The sequence below is a fragment of the Medicago sativa genome, chromosome 3, assembly GCF_051527215.1.
Source record: "Medicago sativa cultivar Bolivia chromosome 3, Bolivia_mono, whole genome shotgun sequence".
Taxonomy (NCBI): domain Eukaryota; kingdom Viridiplantae; phylum Streptophyta; class Magnoliopsida; order Fabales; family Fabaceae; genus Medicago; species Medicago sativa.
In genome coordinates this window covers 51,256,769-51,275,018 of record NC_140751.1, presented here as the reverse complement: position 1 = coordinate 51,275,018, position 18,250 = coordinate 51,256,769, and the positions used below count along the sequence as shown (strand labels likewise).

Here is an 18,250-nt window from a genome sequence, read left to right as displayed (position 1 = left end):
CTCCTAATGTTTTTTTTTTTTGAAGAAAAATACTCCTAATGTTATTTAAAAATATATATAAAATATTCCTAATGTGAAACTCATAATTGGAATAGGGTATCAATTTTCTTTACCGGAAGTATCGGATTCATAGCTTCTCTTTCTTTATATAAAGGAATTAGGTTTGCCCTAGATCTGCTCAGTTCCTTACATCACCACTACCCATCTCTCATTGATCCTTATTCTTCTTATTTTCATTCTAAGTTTCAAACTTCCGAAATGGATCCTAACTCTAAGATTAAGTTTCAACCCACCGAAATGGATCCTAATTCTATGATTCAGCCTGAAGATGAAGATGAAAATGTACCTTATGACTTTCAAGATGGTACGTCTAAACTCTCCTTATATTTATCAGGCTCTTCAAGTTGACGTTCAATATTTCTGACAATTTTTCCTCCAATTTTTTAATGTGACATTAAATATTGTATGTCTTACTATTTTATTTTGTGACAACAAATATGTAGCTGCCGTGTTCCGCGAGTTTGTAATGGAAGACAAATGGGATGAAGTGATAGAAAAATACGAAGAACATGTATATTTTCACAAGATAAGAATAAAGGGAAGAGGAACAGCATTACATGTGGCAGTGAGTAATGCCGACGAAGACAGTGTAAAACGTCTTGTAGATGCAATAGTAAAGCATAATGATCAAAGTGGTTTTGCAATGAAGACCGAAAGAGGTGATACTCCTCTTCACCTTGCAGCATATAGAGGATTCAAAAGTATGTGTAAATGTATCGTTGGAAAAAATGGTGAAAGGAAGCATTTGATTAAAGTAAACAATGAAAAGGGAGAAACACCACTTTTTTGTGCTGTGCTTGCACGCCATAAAAGGACCTTTCTTTACCTACATCAATTTTTCCCAAATGATCTCAATCTTGCTATGAATAACGAGGGTGATACCATTCTTCACGTTGCCATTCATAGAGAAATGTTCGGTTAGTTCTTTATTATCTCTTATTTTATTTACTCTTTTCTTTTTACGAAAACTTGATAAAAAATATTTAGCGACATTCTTACTGTATATATCTTGTTAATAATCTATGTGTCTTATGCAACAGGTATGGCAAATATAATAATGTATTTGTATCCAATTTTTCGCTCTACAGAGGACGAACATGGAGTGTCTCCTCTTGAAATTCTTGCTACTAGGACATTAGCTTTCGAGAGTAGTAAAAATCAGCTACCATGGTGGAAGAAAATTCTTTACAACTGTAAGTGACACAAACACATATATGGTATTTTTTATGCATATATATGGTATAAAAACAAATATATTTTAAAACAATTAAATTTAAAAATAAAAAAAAATAACCCTTTTTTTATTTAAAAAGAAAAAAAGGAAAAAAAAAAAAGAACCCTTTAAACGTTGTCTTTTTGTTTTTTCAACCTCCGAATAAGCCTATAATAACTCCATAAACTAGAGATCATGTCTTAGTTTCCTCGGTAAGTACCGATTGAGAGGTGATCAAACTACATAATTGAGAGACAATTAAAAGTATATTTTTTCATTAGATACGAAGTAGATTGGAATTTGCGGTTCTTAAATTTTAATTTTTGGTTTGAAGATTTGAATAAGCATCGAAGAAATCACCTTACTTGGTTCTTTAATTTCAAACCATTGTGGATATCAAAAAGTGATTGAAAAAGGTGATCATCTTACTTCTTTCTTTTCTCCATTTGGTTGTTGAAGGTTAAGTTGGATTAATTCGAGATGTTATAGCTAAGTAAGATTATGGGGATTTCGTGACACAAGTTTGTATCTACGTGTCTCTCAACACTACTAGGAAAAGCAAAATTAGAGAGGGAAATTAACGACAGGAAAAAAAATTCTCACAAATTCTTTGGTCATAAAATTTAGTGACGGAATTAGAGAGATTTCATGTTTTGCCTCACTAAATTTCCCTTACTAATTTTTGTTTTTTGTTTTTTTTTTTTGTAGTGCAAATACATTATATATTGGTTGCACCTTGCTTATTGTAGTAGTTAGGGCTGAGAATTTGTTGGTTATGAAGGTTGTTTTCATGTTGTTTGAGTTCATGTCAATGTTGAGAGTTGATTTTGTTAAAATAATTTCGTAGGGTTGAATGTGAGTACTTCATTTATCTGTATGACCAATGATTTTCTTAATCAAAATAGTGTTGTTGACTTTTAAGAATCAAAAGGTCTTTTGAGAGAAACTCTTGTCTGGGTCACAAGAATTTAGACACAAGATTTAAAAAAACATACAATTGAAAAATATAGAAAGAAAAAAGAATTAAATAATGTGTATTTTTCAACTAATTAAATGATAAGTGTATTTGACGTGTATGCCCAAAATTTTGTGACCATTAAAGCATTTTCTTGTTTCTTTTGTGCAAATTGAGAAATGTGTCTACCTATTACTTGATGTTTGATGTGGAACGTTAAGGACATCTCAAGTTAGATATGTTAGTTAAGTTAAAAATTATACAGTAGAAACTCTTTAATTTAATACTCGGTAAATTAATAAACTCTCTAAAATAATAAATTTGTCCGGTCCCCACTTGAGCTAAGGTAAAAAATTGAAAAACTCGATAAAATAATAAGATAATAATTTTTTGGGAGATCCCTTTATAATTTTCGGTCCCAAGAAAAATCATAAATTAATAATTCATAGAAACTGAAAAAAAATATATTAAGAATACATTGAACACATTTGTTCCTCTTGTTTACATTTACTGTACTTCAAAACTCATTATTGATTTCCAATGCATATGAACACAATAGTTACTAATTTACGTTGAGTCTCAGGTTCGCTGCAACGTAATTCTAAGAGGCATAGACTAATTTGCCTTTTTGTTTGGTATGTACAATATAATTACTTAAAAAATCTTTAAATTAATAATTATTAATTTATCGATAAATTAATAACTCTCTAAATTAATAAATTTCTCCGGTCCTGACATTATTAATTTATAGAGTTTTAACTGTATATATAAGTGCTAATAATTCCATATTAGATGAGAGAAGAAGTGAACATGGGTTTCACATTAAAAGCTTATTTGAGTATTTTTTTTTTTTAAGTAAAGGTTAACCCAACTCAAATTATAAGATTTATTAGAGTCTATCCAAGATTTGTTGAGTCACTTCTATCCGATTTCACTATTGAGCCACTAAAGTCACACTATGGATGTCTAATCGTAGATGTGAGAGATGTGTGTTAAGATTTCCACATTAAAATAGATATGACTTCCTGTTAAAAAAATTGAATATGACTTACAGTATTTTATAAGTGGGAATTTTGTAAGTTAAATTTTACCCAACCTAAATTTTAGGATTGAAGTTGAGGAATAAAAAATATTTTCTAGATTTTATCCCCCCTTACACAAAATGTCACTATTATGGTAATGCGATCGTTGTCAGGGGCAGAACCATTCATGGGTTGAGGTGGGCCACGACCCACCCGAAAAAATTAAAAAATTAACTACCATAGGTTTATTTTGCAAGATTTTAAACAATTTTGCTACAATTTTAGTGTTCATCATATCTAAATCCACACTAATTGATTTAGTGGCCCACCTAAAAAATTAAAAATCATAAGTCTATTTTGCGTGGTTTTAAACAATTGTTCAATACTTTAGATTTTCGGTGGTTTCAAAAGTGACATATGTGATTTTTTCATGCTTATACTTGGCTGGTTAGCGAAGCTAGAGGTTTGCAGACCTTCTAATTTTTGGGGGTTTTAAATCTCTTTTGCTTGGCTGGTTAGCGAAGCTAGAGGTTTGCAGACCTTCTAATTTTTGGGGGTTTCAAATCTCTTTTGTACTGTCGTCAGGTGAAAATTCCTCAAATTAAGGTTTGTTTTATAAAAAAAAAAAAAAAGATTCATAATTGGTAGCATTAGTAACCTATGAAATTTATTTTCATAAAGCATCCATCTGAGCTTTTTAGTCAAACTTTGTAATTTTAACTCTATGTTTAATGCTTATTACCACTTTAATTGTTTATAGTTTATTTTTCTATCTCTGCGAGTGATTGTTGTCAACCTAGATGTTAGACAATTTGATTAATTTTCCTTATATACAATAGAAGACTTATTATTTAAGTGCGTCCTTAGATGTTTAGAGTGGAACCTTAGTATTTGACTGACTCCCTTATTTTTGTTACTTATATTATTCGTGGGTCGCGGGGTAAAGGGAGGAATGAAATTTTTGGTTAATCTAAGAATCATCTAGAAATTTGTTCTCATGGATTTTTTTGGTAATCATGAAATGTGCGTGGTGGCAAAGTTATTCTTTATGGTATTACATTATAGTGTTATCTTAAAAATGATTCTAAGGAAAGGTTAAAGGTTGACGATGTTTCTTTAACTGAAAATGCTAACATGCGACATTAAAGTATAAGTTATGAAACTAAATATAAAATTCAAACTTTAAAAATTGTATATTCAATATCTTGAAAGTTTGAAAAATTCTATTCTTAATGCAAATCTTTTTTTTTTTTTTTTTGAGTTTCTTTTTAACTCCTTAACTTGTGTTCAAATGACACAAGTTAGAATGACTCTTACTTTATTAATAGTAATGTGTTGATTTCTTGTATCCTCTATTTTGGTATGAGCTTCACATATGGTTTTACATGATGTATTTTTGCTTAGACTCTTTAATTTCTTCTAACTATGTTTTTTTTTGAAAGAAAAATTTCTTCTAACTATGTTATTTTGTAAAAGAGTTGAAGTACCTCTATTCTCTTAATTATTTATATATTATCTGACTAATAAAACGAAAATGGTGGTTTGTTAATTATTATATATTAACCTCTATATATATATATATATATATATATATATATATATATATATATATATATATATATATATATATATATATATATATATATATATATATGAGGTTTGCTACAATAGACCCACTCATTTTCATGAAGGTCTATTTTAGCAAGATGCACCTTTTCACTTTAGACAAAAATACCCTTACATTGCTTTTTTGAAAAAGACAACACTCATGGATAAAATTGTAATTGATGTTTAATTATTTATTTTTATTTCTGAATTCCTACTTTTTGGGTCCCACTTATTCTTGCAACTGATAGCCATTCCCGTCTTCTCAATTCAACCTACAACTATTTTTTTTCTCCAACCAAATCATAAAAAAAATTGAGATCTAATTGTGACTTTCTTCTCCTCTGCCTTACATTAGAAACACAAATGGCTCGATTCTTTCTATCTTTCTTTTGGTATTGGAACTGTAATACAATCAGCTAACAAAATATGACTCCAAAACTTGAGTGGAAGCAAGTTTTGGTTTTATTGGATTTCGATTCAATTGAATTGGAATTGACAGTCATGTGTTCCATGGAAGGTGATGGTAGGCAAACAACATAACAGAGAAGAGAAAGAAGAAAGAGAAGAGAAGGAAGAAAGAGAATCATGGGACATTTACAGTTCTCGGGAATAAAAGAAAAAATAAAAAATTAAACTTAATTGAAAATTACATTTGTGTCCTTTAGTTTTAATTTGCACAAAAAACAAAAATAAGGGTCTTTGTGTCCAAGTGAAAAGGTGTTGGTTGCTAAAATAGACCTTCATGAAAATGAGTGGGTCTATTGTAGGTTAAAAATTTTCCTCATTTTCATTTCCATAAACATTCATGTATTGCCACTAGCTAGCTACATGTATTAATAAGTAGTCCAATCACAAGAATTGACAAAGTAGCAAACTAATAAATAATGGCATACTATCAATCACAACTATTTCAATACCAAATTCCTATCCAAAAGAACAAGACTCAGGTAATACAAGTGCTTTATAATTCAAATCTAGGTTGAAAGCTGGTGTAAAATATTAGAATTATTTTGCATCACCCTTGCTACTTTGAAATAGCCTCAGACGGTCTACTTTTAGGAAAACCATATGTAATTCATATCCTTTTCTCCCACATTTTTTTTCTTCTTTCAAATCCCATATGTTAATACTACATAATATGAATTGTTTGTTGTTCAAAAGAAAAGTTAATAAAGAGGAATAATTGAAAGAAAAATCTTATCAAATTCATGTATTTTGAAAGTCTAAAGGAATTTTACTTCATTGTTTTAGTTTTATGCCGAAAGTCATCAAAATAAGGGTCTAATGTTCTTTATAAAATTTTGATGTTAAAGGTGTTTCTGTCAAAGTCTCAGATCCAAAAACTAGAATTAAATTGTATGACGTTGAAGACATTGCAGACCAAGGTATGTTTTTTCAATGAATTGACTCTTATGATACATAGTCATGGTCATTATGTAATAATGTTTAGTAACTTGTCAGCTATATTAATAGTTCTCCTATTTTTCACTTAAATTAATTGGTTTTTTCTAAAAGGTCAAAGATTGAAAAAGATACAATAATCAAAGAAAAGTTAAGATTAAAAAGATACAATAATCAAATATTAAAAAAAAGGCACCAAAGCAACAACATCATTAATCCAAAATGAAAATCGATACTACCTTTTTCCCTATATATAAGATACTTTTGAGAACAAAATTTGTCTCTTTTAATAAGATCTATTTGACATTTTCAAGTACATTAATTAATTCTTTAACAATACACCCCTATTTATTTTATGGGTTATGCTAACTGGTGCCCTTAGGGCAATGGTTAAGGAAACCAAAAAAGAAAAGTTTTAAGTTGAAAATACAACTTTTTAGACTTTTGAGAAGTTGAATGCACAAGTTCCAATGTAATATTATTGTATTTGCTTCCTTAACCATTGCCCTGAGGGCACTGATTAACATTTCCCTTATTTTATATATTTTTCTTCAATCAGCATTAAATACCATGTTGAAAACTTACTCTCTCTTAAAAGATAAAATTGTAAAAACAACAACAATTCCAAACAAGTTTATTAGCACTTTCAATTTTCTTAATTCCCGTTATTTTTCCAAAAGGGTCTTATAATTAGGGGCGGATGTAGTAATAAACTAACAAAAAGAATTACTCATAAACATTTGAATGGTTCAATACTACATAAATATAATCATAAGGAAAACCATTAATTTTAGACTTAATCCATGACAATATCAATAGTGCAACCATGTCATGTTCCTTATAATCGAAAACCACATGGTTACGATGCTTCTAAATTGACCACGTGGATACTAACCAAATTGAATGAAGACATTCGTGTAATTGTTTACCATAAGATACCAAACATATACATTTGACAACATTACATGAGTTATCGTCTATCAACATACAAGCTGATACCTAACCAAATAGATCATCCTACCATAGTTAGCAGGTAATAGGATAATGATAAAACAAATGTTTGGATGTTTTTTTCAAATTACATCATTCCACACACATATGAGATGCTAGATTTTGTACCCCTCGGTGGATCAAATTAATTTGAGTTGTAAGGCGATTATTTAGTAATCTCTATGTATACAACAAAATCTTCAATGAAATCAAATTAGTCTAAGTTACTCTAAATAAAGGAAATTTCAAAATTTGATACCAACTCATAAGCTTCTTTTACGAAAAACAAATCTTCGATATTAAATTCTCAAATCCAAACATCATCCGCATCATCATGCATAATATTGGATAATAAATCTATACACTCCTCCACAAGCTCTATCTCCAAAACAAACAAGGAGAAAAGTGCTTTAGTTTAAAGGCAGGCTTTGAGAATGCATATGTAACGCCTATATTGAAAGTGTCTAGAATTTTCAACAAGTACGTTAAAACTGATATTGGATACATTAATTATACAATACTGAACGACATAAGTCGAGAATTTGATTTAAGAATCAACTTGAGTCTCATGTTACATTATTTTACACAAAGATAATGGAACAAAGCTTGATCCCAAAGTTCATTACATTACATCTTATAATACAATACAAGCTTCCACTACAAAGACACAAGTTGGTTCTACGGTAGCACGATCAATCCAAAGCTTTCTCCTTACTTTTGCCCCGAGAAACCTGTGAACCTGAACAAATAAAGGAAGGGATGAGACATAATGTCTCAGTGAGTTCTACATAATCCTAGGCTATAGGTAACCTCGGGGAAAACATACGGTTACCACGTGACTCATTACAACCTGACGATTGATTATACGTGTGTGGTCGTGTTGGCCTAGACGGTAATGCATGCTAAACCCGTCATAGGTTCTCTATATTATCAAAAGGCTTGCATTACTCTACATGTCATGGCGGTAAAAAGGGAAACTAACACCGCTGTGTCGGGATACGGTAAACGCATCAGGACCTAAACATAAGTCAATCATGACATAATCCTAAACCGGACGATCGAGGGAAACCTAAGATCGTCTTCGGTATAGCTTCATGGCATTTATCTTGATTTCTAAACTTGTACATACCTGTATTCTTAACATAAACATAAGCATATCATTCATGTTCATTCATTAGATTAACGTTTAGCGTTGAACAAACATTAAATCTGAGTTTATTTTACGGATTAATCCCGAGTGGAGTAACCCCGGAAGTTAATCCCTTACTTAACCAATGAAAAACCTAGCTAAGGCACATCGGACTCCCTTAGTGATGTGCGGGTCCCTTGCGGCTTATCTCGTTCCCCTTGGAGAACCTCTTGTACCAACCTTGGAAGGATTACAAGAGACACAACACCTACGTCTTGCTTAATGGTCTTTATCATATATGATTCTTGCTTACATTTTCTTGAGAATATGATATATAATCATACACTTCTTAGCATAAATAAAATTCATGCATATCTATCTAGTTCTCGACAAGCTATGTCGAGGCTCTATGTTCATTCCCTTTCTTAAAATATAGTTCGCTACGCGGAATTGACGAGTTCAAATTTCATAAAAAAAAATTACAAGAAACGGACCTCAAACGACATTTCTGGACCACCAGAACATTTTCAAAAAGTGCTGTCTGGGAGTTGCACGTTTAAGCGTGCAGAGAAGGCTTAAGCATGCTCCCAAGCGTTTATAGGACGCTTAAGTGTGCTCCCAAGCGTGCAGACCAGTAGATACGACATTTTGCACGGTTGAGCGTGCTGTGCACGCTTTAGCATGCTGCCATCAGTCCAGAAGTGCAAAAATCGTATTTTTGACATAAAAACCTCAATTTCAAGTGTTCTAATGTATCCTAAGCTTCTAGAATTCATGTTTTCTCACAAGAAATTACACAACCCAAAGGTATGATAAGCTATCTAAGAACTCACCTTAATTAAGCTAAAATTGAACTCAAAAACTCTGGATCCTAGCAGCTGAAATCAAGCAAGAAAATCCCTAAACAAGAGGAACTTAGTTGGAAAAGCTTGCTTCAAGAGCTTCTTAGCCAAGCACTCTTAATTGTACACCTCTCTGACTTTGATTCTGGTTGGGAGAAGGTTGAAAGGAAGATTGGGTATGGAGAGGAAGAGAAAATCGGTTTTACAGAGAGAGAAGAAGAAATAATTTGCTGGTTGGTGAGAAAGAGAAAAATAAAGAGCATGCACAGTGAAAACCAAAATAATTGTTATGATACTATGCAGCCCGTGAGGATGCAATCCAATTGCTCTTTGTCTTAAACGTGTTTATTCTGTCTCTTAAACTTAACTCGGACTTATCTAAAATTTATTAAATAAACTTTCTCTGTCACACTTATTTTTCTATGAACATTAGTCCTCTGACACGTTAGGCGTAACCTTTAAGAATACATGATCACCTTCGCTAAACTCCAAAGGTCTCCACCTCTTGTTTGCATAACTCTTCTGACGACTTTGATCTGTTCTTATCTTTTCTTGAATTGATTTAATCTTCAGAGTTGTTTCTTGAATGATTTCTGGTTCAATAATGCCCTTGTCTCCAACTTCGGCCCAACATAAGGGAGTTCTACACTTTCTACCATACAATGCTTCATAAGGTGCCATACCTATACTTGAGTGATAACTATTGTTGTAAGAAAATTCTATCAAAGGTAAATGATTATTCTAACTTCCACCATCTTCTAGAATACAAGCACGCAACATATCTTCTAAAGTTTGAATAGTTCTCTCTGACTGACCATCAGTCTGCGGATGGTGAGATGTGCTTAACTTCAAGTGGGTTCCTAAAGCTCTATGAAAAGCCGTCCAAAAGTGTGAAGTGAAAATTGGATCTCTATCCGATACTATACTCACTGGTACTCCATGTAGCTTGACTATCTCAGAGATAAATAATTCTGCATACTGCGATGTTCTGTAGGTAGATTTAACGGGTAAGAAATGAGCTGACTTGGTTAATCTATCCACAATCACCCAAATTGAATCATGTCCTTTCTAAGTACAGGGTAATCCTCCTACGAAATCCATCGTTATCTGTTCCCACTTCCTTTGTGGAATCTCTAACAGTTGAAGCAAACCTGCTGGTCTCTGATGTTCAATCTTGACTTGTTGACATACGATGCACCTCACCACAAACTCTGCAATGTCTGTTTTCATACCAGGCCACCAATAATCTTTCTTTAAATCTTGATACAATTTGGTAGCACTAGGGTGAATCGAGAAACTGCTCTTATGAGCTTCTTCTAAAATCAGCCTTTTAAGCTCTAAATCATTAGGAACACATATTCTTCCTTCAAGCAAAATTGCTTCATCTGAAGCCATGGAAAATTTCGGATAACCAGTTCTTTTCTGCAAGTCAACATCTGCATTTTGTGCTTGTATAATTCTTGACCGTAAATCACAGAAGATTTTTAATTTATGTAACCAAATACCATCATCAACCTTTGAGACTTCAAGGTTAAGATCTCAGACCTTTTCATACAACTTACAAGCATGCATCATGACCTCATCTTGAACTAAGCTTTACGACTCAAAGCATCTGCTATAACATTGGCCTTTCCTGGATGATATTTCAAATCAAAGTCAAACTCCTTTAGATACTCCATCCAATGTCTTTGTCTCATGTTTAGATCCCTCTGATCGAACAAGTATTTCAAACTTTTGTGATCACTGAAAAGTTCAAATTGCGTTCCATACAAGTGGTGTCTCCATATCTTCGAAGCAAAAACTACAGCTGCCAATTCTAAATCATGCGTGGGATAGTTTTCCTCATGCGTCTTGAGTTGCCTGGATGCATAAGCTACTACATTATTCTCTTGCATAATCACACAACCGAGTCCTTTAGACGATGCATCACAATACACAGTGAATTTCTTCTCAAGGTCTAGGATAGTTAAACCATTTGTCCCCATTCTTCGTTGAGAGGTTTCCCACCAATCCTGCGCTGGGCCTCGGAATTGGTTGGTTGCAAAATTCACCTTATTTTCCATATGCTTAATCCACCTATTAGCTTCTGGTGGTTCGCCGTTACCATCGAACTCTAGGGGATGGTTCCAGTTGTATTCTCGGAAAGTTGGGTTTCCAACGACTGTTGGTGGAGGCTGATGATTAACACCTGGACCTTGCTGCATAGCTGCAGTCCACTGTCGCTGAGACTGAGCATTCTGCTTGATTTTCTGCTGCATCAATTGCATCATCTGTTGATTTTATTGCATAATCTGCGCCCACATATTGGCGTCGGGGTTGACATTCTCCTCAACATTCTGATTAACCCTTGGCCGGCCACGTTCTCTCCATGCTTCAGACATTTTGCTCGAACTGTCATATTTAAGTCAAAGTGATCAGTTTCAACCAAATATAACTATGAGCATAAACATCCTAGACTCAAAGAGAACAACTACTTGGATCGTAATTTTAACGCCCAAGGCACGATCAGAAACAACCTGCTCTGATACCAAATTGTAACGCCTATATTGAAAGTGTCTAGAATTTTCAACAAGTACGTTAAAACTGATATTGGATACATTAATTATACAATACTGAACGGCATAAGTTGAGAATTCGGTTTAAGAGTCATTTTGAGTCTCATGGTACGTTATTTTACACAAAGATAATGGAACAAAGCTTGATCCCAAAGATAATGGTGCTGTCTGGGAGCTGCACGCTTAAGCGTGCAGAGGAGGCTTAAGCGTGCTCCCAAGCGTGCAGACCAGTAGATATGACGTTTTGCACACTTGAGCGTGCTACCATCAGTCCAGAAGTGCAGAAATCGTATTTTTGACATAAAAACCTCAATTTCAAGTGTTCTAATGTATCCTAAGCTTCCAGAACATCATAAAAACAATCTTTATAATATACATGGCAACAACTAACAATATTTGATCATAAATGGTACAAAGGGGTTCTATAGTCCTATTTTCGTAAACTAACATAATTCATGTTTTCTCACAAGAAATTACACAACCCAAATGTATGATAAACTATCTTAGAACTCACCTTAATTAAGCTAAAATTGAACTCAAAAACTATGGATCCTAGCAGCTGAAATCTAGCAAGAAAATCCCTAAACAAGAGGAACTTAGTTGGAAAAGCTTGCTTCAAGAGCTTCTTAGCCAAGCACTCTTAATTGTACACCTCTCTTAGTTTGATTCTGGCTGGGAGAAGGATGAAAGGAATATTGGGTATGGAGAGGAAGAGAAAATCGGTTTTACAGAGAGAGAACAAGAAATAATTTGCTGGTTGGTGAGAAAGAGAAAAATAAAGAGCATGCACAGTGAAAACCAAAATAATTGTTACGATACTTGCAGCCCGTGAGGCTGCAATCCAATTGCTCTTTGTCATAAAAGTGCTTATTCTATCTCTTAAACTTAACTCGGGCTTATCTAAAATTTATTAAATAAACTTTCTCTGTCATACTTATTTTTCCATGAACATTAGTCCTCTGACACGTTAGACTGGTAATATTCCAAATATCAGAGCAGACCTCTCCCAGTACGGTGTGGTTCGAGGACGAACCAAGCGGAACCTGGTGGGCATGTAACACCCACGGATGACAAGGGTAAGGGGAGTGATCGCCGGTGCACAAGGCACGACAATGAGCGGCTCCCGACATCTTATAGAGGAACCGAATCACATTGGAATGAGAGGGATCCAGAGGCCGTGTAGGTATGGGACTACATGGTTGAAGGAAGGCTTATAAGATTTGTTTGGTACTACCTATATCAACAAGATGCATCTTCTTTTCGGCAGCCCATTCCATAAGAACTCCACAGTTAAGCGTGTTTGACTTGAAGTAGTCTTTGGATGGGTGACCTACCGGGAAGTTTCCCGGTAAGCGTGAGAGTGAGGACAAAACACATTGAAAAGACTCGTGTTTGTTTGTAGGGTCAGTCGGCAATCTTAAAAGCAGTCTGAGATGTTACAACATATGATTTTTTAATTTGTCAGTATTTTAATTAAGTTATGTTCCATACGGAGTTTGGTGGTTAATAGTCGGGTTTGATGAAGGAATGTACCCATTTAAATTCGATTTTAATTTTAGCAAATGGCAGTCCTCTCGAAGATTTTGGGGTTTGTAGAAGGGATGAGACACATACAGGCCCCATTGATACCAATTTTTCTCCATTCTAATGAATGAGTTTTGTCATAAATTCTTATTATTAGTCCTCCGAAAAAATATATCATCATATATATTTCATCTCAGATAATAATAATAATAATAATAATAATAATAATAATAATAATAATAATAATAATAATAATAATAATAATAGTAATAGTAGTAGTAGTAGTAGTAGTAGTAGTAGTAGTAGTAGTAGTAATAATAATAATAATAATAATAATAATAATAATAATAATAGTAATAATAATAATAATAATAATAATAATAATAATAATAATAATAATAGTAATAATAATAATAATAATAATAATAATAATAATAATAATAATAATAATAATAATAATAATAATATCATCATATATATTATCATTTTAATTAATATTTATATCTCTCCTTATTTTTTTAAAAATTAGCATATGATAATTTTAGTGATGATACTTCAATGTGGTTGACTATATTACTAACCTATCAATATATACTGCAGAAAAAGGTGATCAAAGAATACCATTATACAATGTTGATGAATTAAAAAAGGCAGGCAAAATACGGCATACTCTTGCTCGACTAGATTTTACTGCTAAGATTTTATGTCATTGCATTCAAATGTTTGTATTTACCATATGGCATACCCTATTTTCATCACCAAGAAAAAGATGGTCTACTCAGTCATCGTGGGGTATGTATATTGATCAACTCTACCTTTAATTTTACATGATTTATTTGTGGCCTACCACTGTGTTACTCAAGGGAGATCATCATACACAATTAAATCAATAAGCTCAATAGATCAAGTGATATATATATATATATATATATATATATATATATATATATATATATGATGTGATCTATTAATTTAATGGTGCAAAATAAGCTAATGAATGATACAACACTATTCTACTTTTTGTTCTTGTTATCATGTTGTCTATTGTTTAAAATTTGTTGTTGTTATCATGCACTCAGTTGGTTTAAAATTTAGTCTTTAAAGTAAATAAGTGAGAAATTTCGAGTTCAAACCTCAGCTTCTATATACTACATCGTTCTTGTCAATTGAGCTATGCTCATAGGATGACATTATATTTTTCACCATTGCTTTTTTGCTTTGTGCACGCATTTAATTAATTTTAAGTTAATTAATTTTGCAACCTTAGGGGCAATGAAGATGGTTAAGAAGAAGCACATATTCGGTAGCCAGCTCTTGGAAGCATTTATGGAAGATCCTTATGAGTCATACATGTGTGGTGGGGCTGATCCCTTGGATTACGGAGAACATGATGAAAAAATAAAAGAGAAAGATGATAGTTTTGAAAGTGTCATGCACGAAAGGAAAGGTAGTAAGAACAAAAAAAAAAATCGGTCAAAAATATTACTTAATAACTATGTCGGTTCTTAATTGCATGTTAGACCACTTCACACATGTCAATACACAACTATGATCATTAATATATTTAAGGCTAATGTTAACTTGTGCCCTCAAGGCACATGTTAAGATACTCATTATAGAAATACACATATCAAAATGTGTGCATTCAACTTCTTAAAAGTTGTTATATTGTGTTTTCCAATGCAAAATTGCTCTATTTAGGTTGCTTAACATGTGCCCTAAGGGCACAAGTTAACATGACCCTATATTTAATTATCTATAACTAAAATTTATAAAAAAATATTATTTTGAAAATATTGATTAAAATATAAAAATATAACAATCATATTCTATGTATTTGCAGAGGATTCAAAAAATAAATCAACACAAGAGAGAGAAGGAAATCAAGAAATGAAAGGTTCAACAAAAAATGGTGAAAAAGATAAGACATTTTTGGCAGTAGCGAAAAGTGGCGTAGTTGAAATTATGGAAGAGCTTAACTCAAAAGTAAAGGAATCTGACAAGAAAGGCTTATTACTTGTAGCAATGAAGGATATTGCATCAGAATTAGCAGCAAAGAAAAAGGGCACAAATGATACAGCATATTTGCGTGCAGCAAAACATGGCATAACCGAAATCATGCGTGCACTTGAATCTAAACTAAAAAGTGTCATCCATGAAACTAACTCTGACAATGAAAATGCATTACTTATAGCAGTGAAGTATAGACAACCGCAAGTTGTTGAGGGGTTGTGGAAGAGGCTTTCTATGGAAACCTTTCAGAGCATAAATCAACAAGTTGATATCAATGAAAACACCATTTTACACTTAGCAGCATTTACATCAACACACAGCGAAAACACTGCTTGGAGGATATCTGGTGCGGCCATGCAAATGATGTGGGACATCAAGTGGTACAAGGTACGTACGAACATGTCACATACATCTCATGTGTGTATATGAAAAGAGATCATATGATATTTTTAAGGTAAAATTGTATCAAGTATCTTATATATCTTATAACTTAATTTATCATTTCAACATATGGTTGTCTATCAAAAAAGAGACTATAAAACTAGGCTCTGATTAAAAGTGGTTGTAAAGTAGGTTTCAATACATTTTGTTCAAAGCTCCTTCCATTTAGTTTTTTGGATTCCCAGAAAACATTTATATTTTTTACTAAGAACTTAATTTATATTATGTTTGACCTACTTCTTAAAAAAAATCTATTTATGTTGCATTAACATTTTTCTGTTTTAACTATATGTGAATGGTCCTGTATAGTATATTAAAAGACTTGTACCAGACCATTACCATCATAGAAGCAACAAAGAAGGAAAAACCCCAGGTGAAATCTTTAAGGAGGAACACAAAGAGCTTCTAGATAAAAGCATTGAGTGGTTGAAAGACACATCAGAGTCATGCTCAGTTGTAGCAGCACTCGTCGCAGGCGTCTCCTTTGCTACATCAGGCAACGTCCCTGGAGGCAATCAGGAAACAGGGAAACCAACATTTGAAGGGCAACCAGCATTTGAAGGATTTGCTGTATCTTCATTAGTTGGACTTTACTTCTCTGTCACTGCACTCATCATGTTCCTTTCTATACTCACTTCTAGAAAACAAGTCGAAGACTTCAATAGAAACTTGCCAATGAAGCTTCTTTTTGGCTTAAGTTCTCTCTTCGTAGCCATTGTTGCCATGTTCATTTCTTTCATTGCTGGACATTACTTTGTGCTCACAGATAAATATTCCAAGAGTGGTATCTTGTTCTATTTATATATTGCCATTTGCTTGCCTCTCACATTCTATGGAGTTGTCCAGTTTCCGTTATATCTTGATCTTCTCAAAGTTACATGGAGGAAGGTGCCACCACCAAGTATCAAGGGTGTTAAGCTGTAGAGGTGTTTGTTTTATTATATTGCATTGTGGATTGAAACTCATGAGTTTGGTTTGTACTTTTTTCTTTGACTCATAGTTTGGTTTGTACTTGAGTAATGTGTTGTGTTGTGTGTTTATTATGTTTAGAGTACTGGTATGATTGTAGTGTGATTTGACTCTATTTGTATCATTATAAGGTGTGATAAGAATTATATGAAGTTTCTATTGGTTCATCCCCTATCTCATATCTAAATTATGAGTTTTGTATCTATTGATTGATGTGGGTGGAGAGAGAGATTGGGCAAGTGGGAGAAATTGTGTGTGGATGGATTATCATAAAATTTTCTCAACACTACAATCACCAATCAAAGAAAAATGTCTCAACCCCTCTACAGACTGATATAGTAAAACGACTATCATACTATCTACTACATACTCCATCGTGGATAACAACAAAGTCCTTCCTCCAAGATGAAGCCTTCACACCTCATATCTTAATCACTCCATTAATCATTCTATACTTTTGTGTCAACGCTTTAAACCATAACTCATTCTGATCGGTCCTAAACTTCCATTACCATTTACCTAAGATATGAAATTTAGGATTGATTACCTTCTTAGTTTAGAGGATCAAATTAAAAAAAGAATGATATCTTATCAGCTAGTCTATCAACACCATTCTCCCCCACATCCATGCCTTTTTTTTTTTTTTTTTTAAAATAAATGAGATTGTAGCACCAGCTACAAACTAAGAAGATTCATTAAAAAGGGAAAAAAGATTACAAAATAAAGAGGGGGACGTACGTAGAACCTGACCCTCAAAGGATTAGCAAAAATATCTAAAGTTAGGAAGACCTAACCTATTTCTGGCAATATATTTTATTTTTATTTTAGCTTTATTTTCCTCTTATCAAATGAATATTTTCTTTTTCCCAATTACAACGAGGATTTCCAGTCATTTTTCCTTTTTTTTTTTTTGAAAAGGACTGTTTTTATTTTTGACAAAAGAAAGGACCAATTATTGTTTTCCTAATTGTACCTGATATTAATATAAAAAATATGGTAATCATTTAATACAAAATAATTCTACATCAATTAAAAAAACTGATAATATTATTTATTTATGTCAAAAACTAAATTAGATAAAAAAATAATTGACCAATATTTAGTCAAAGAAATAAATAAATAATAGAACAATATATTTTAGGATTAAATATGTTTTTGATTACTATAAAATCGAGAATTTCTAAGTTTAATCCTTACTTATATGTAATAGCTATTGTAGTCCCTAAAAAAATTACATGTGATTTTAGTCCCTGGTAAAAGTAAATTTGTTTAATTATTCTTAAGTTCTTAATTTTTTTAACGATTTTTTGCAGTCACGTTTAGAATAATGTAGTGACTATACTCAATAACACAGTTACGGTTCTACCCCATCCTTATAAGTCATTGGTGAATGTTATATGTTAGATTTACAATAGTTAGGATGATGTGAAATGAAACCATATTCGAAAGCATGGTTTGACATTGGACTTTGGTATCAAGATTTTTTTATTTTCTCCAATTTTTATTCACAATGCCTTACGCGCAAGGA

The 18,250-nt window shown here is 32.5% G+C and overlaps 1 protein-coding gene across 1 annotated transcript; it reads left to right on the top strand.

Annotated features, from left to right (window-relative positions):
- The first annotated feature begins 88 nt into the window (after nt 1-88).
- On the top strand, nt 89-16,896 carry LOC146938111 (uncharacterized). Its single transcript, XM_085752123.1, has 8 exons — nt 89-364; nt 504-977; nt 1,101-1,253; nt 6,172-6,243; nt 13,900-14,091; nt 14,567-14,746; nt 15,143-15,699; nt 16,063-16,896. The coding sequence occupies exons 1-8, from the start codon at nt 259-261 to the stop codon at nt 16,675-16,677; spliced, it is 2,349 nt and encodes a 782-aa protein (XP_085608249.1). The 5' UTR covers nt 89-258; the 3' UTR covers nt 16,678-16,896.
- The last annotated feature ends 1,354 nt before the right edge of the window (nt 16,897-18,250 follow it).

Bases quoted from the DNA above. Each gene is read 5' to 3' on its own strand.
- LOC146938111 (XM_085752123.1), top strand. From the start codon at position 259: ATGGATCCTAACTCTAAGATTAAGTTTCAACCCACCGAAATGGATCCT. The intron at 6,244-13,899 runs GTATGTTTTTTC...TATATACTGCAG, and splicing joins TGAAGACATTGCAGACCAAG to AAAAAGGTGATCAAAGAATA. The intron at 14,747-15,142 runs GTAGTAAGAACA...ATGTATTTGCAG, and splicing joins TGTCATGCACGAAAGGAAAG to AGGATTCAAAAAATAAATCA.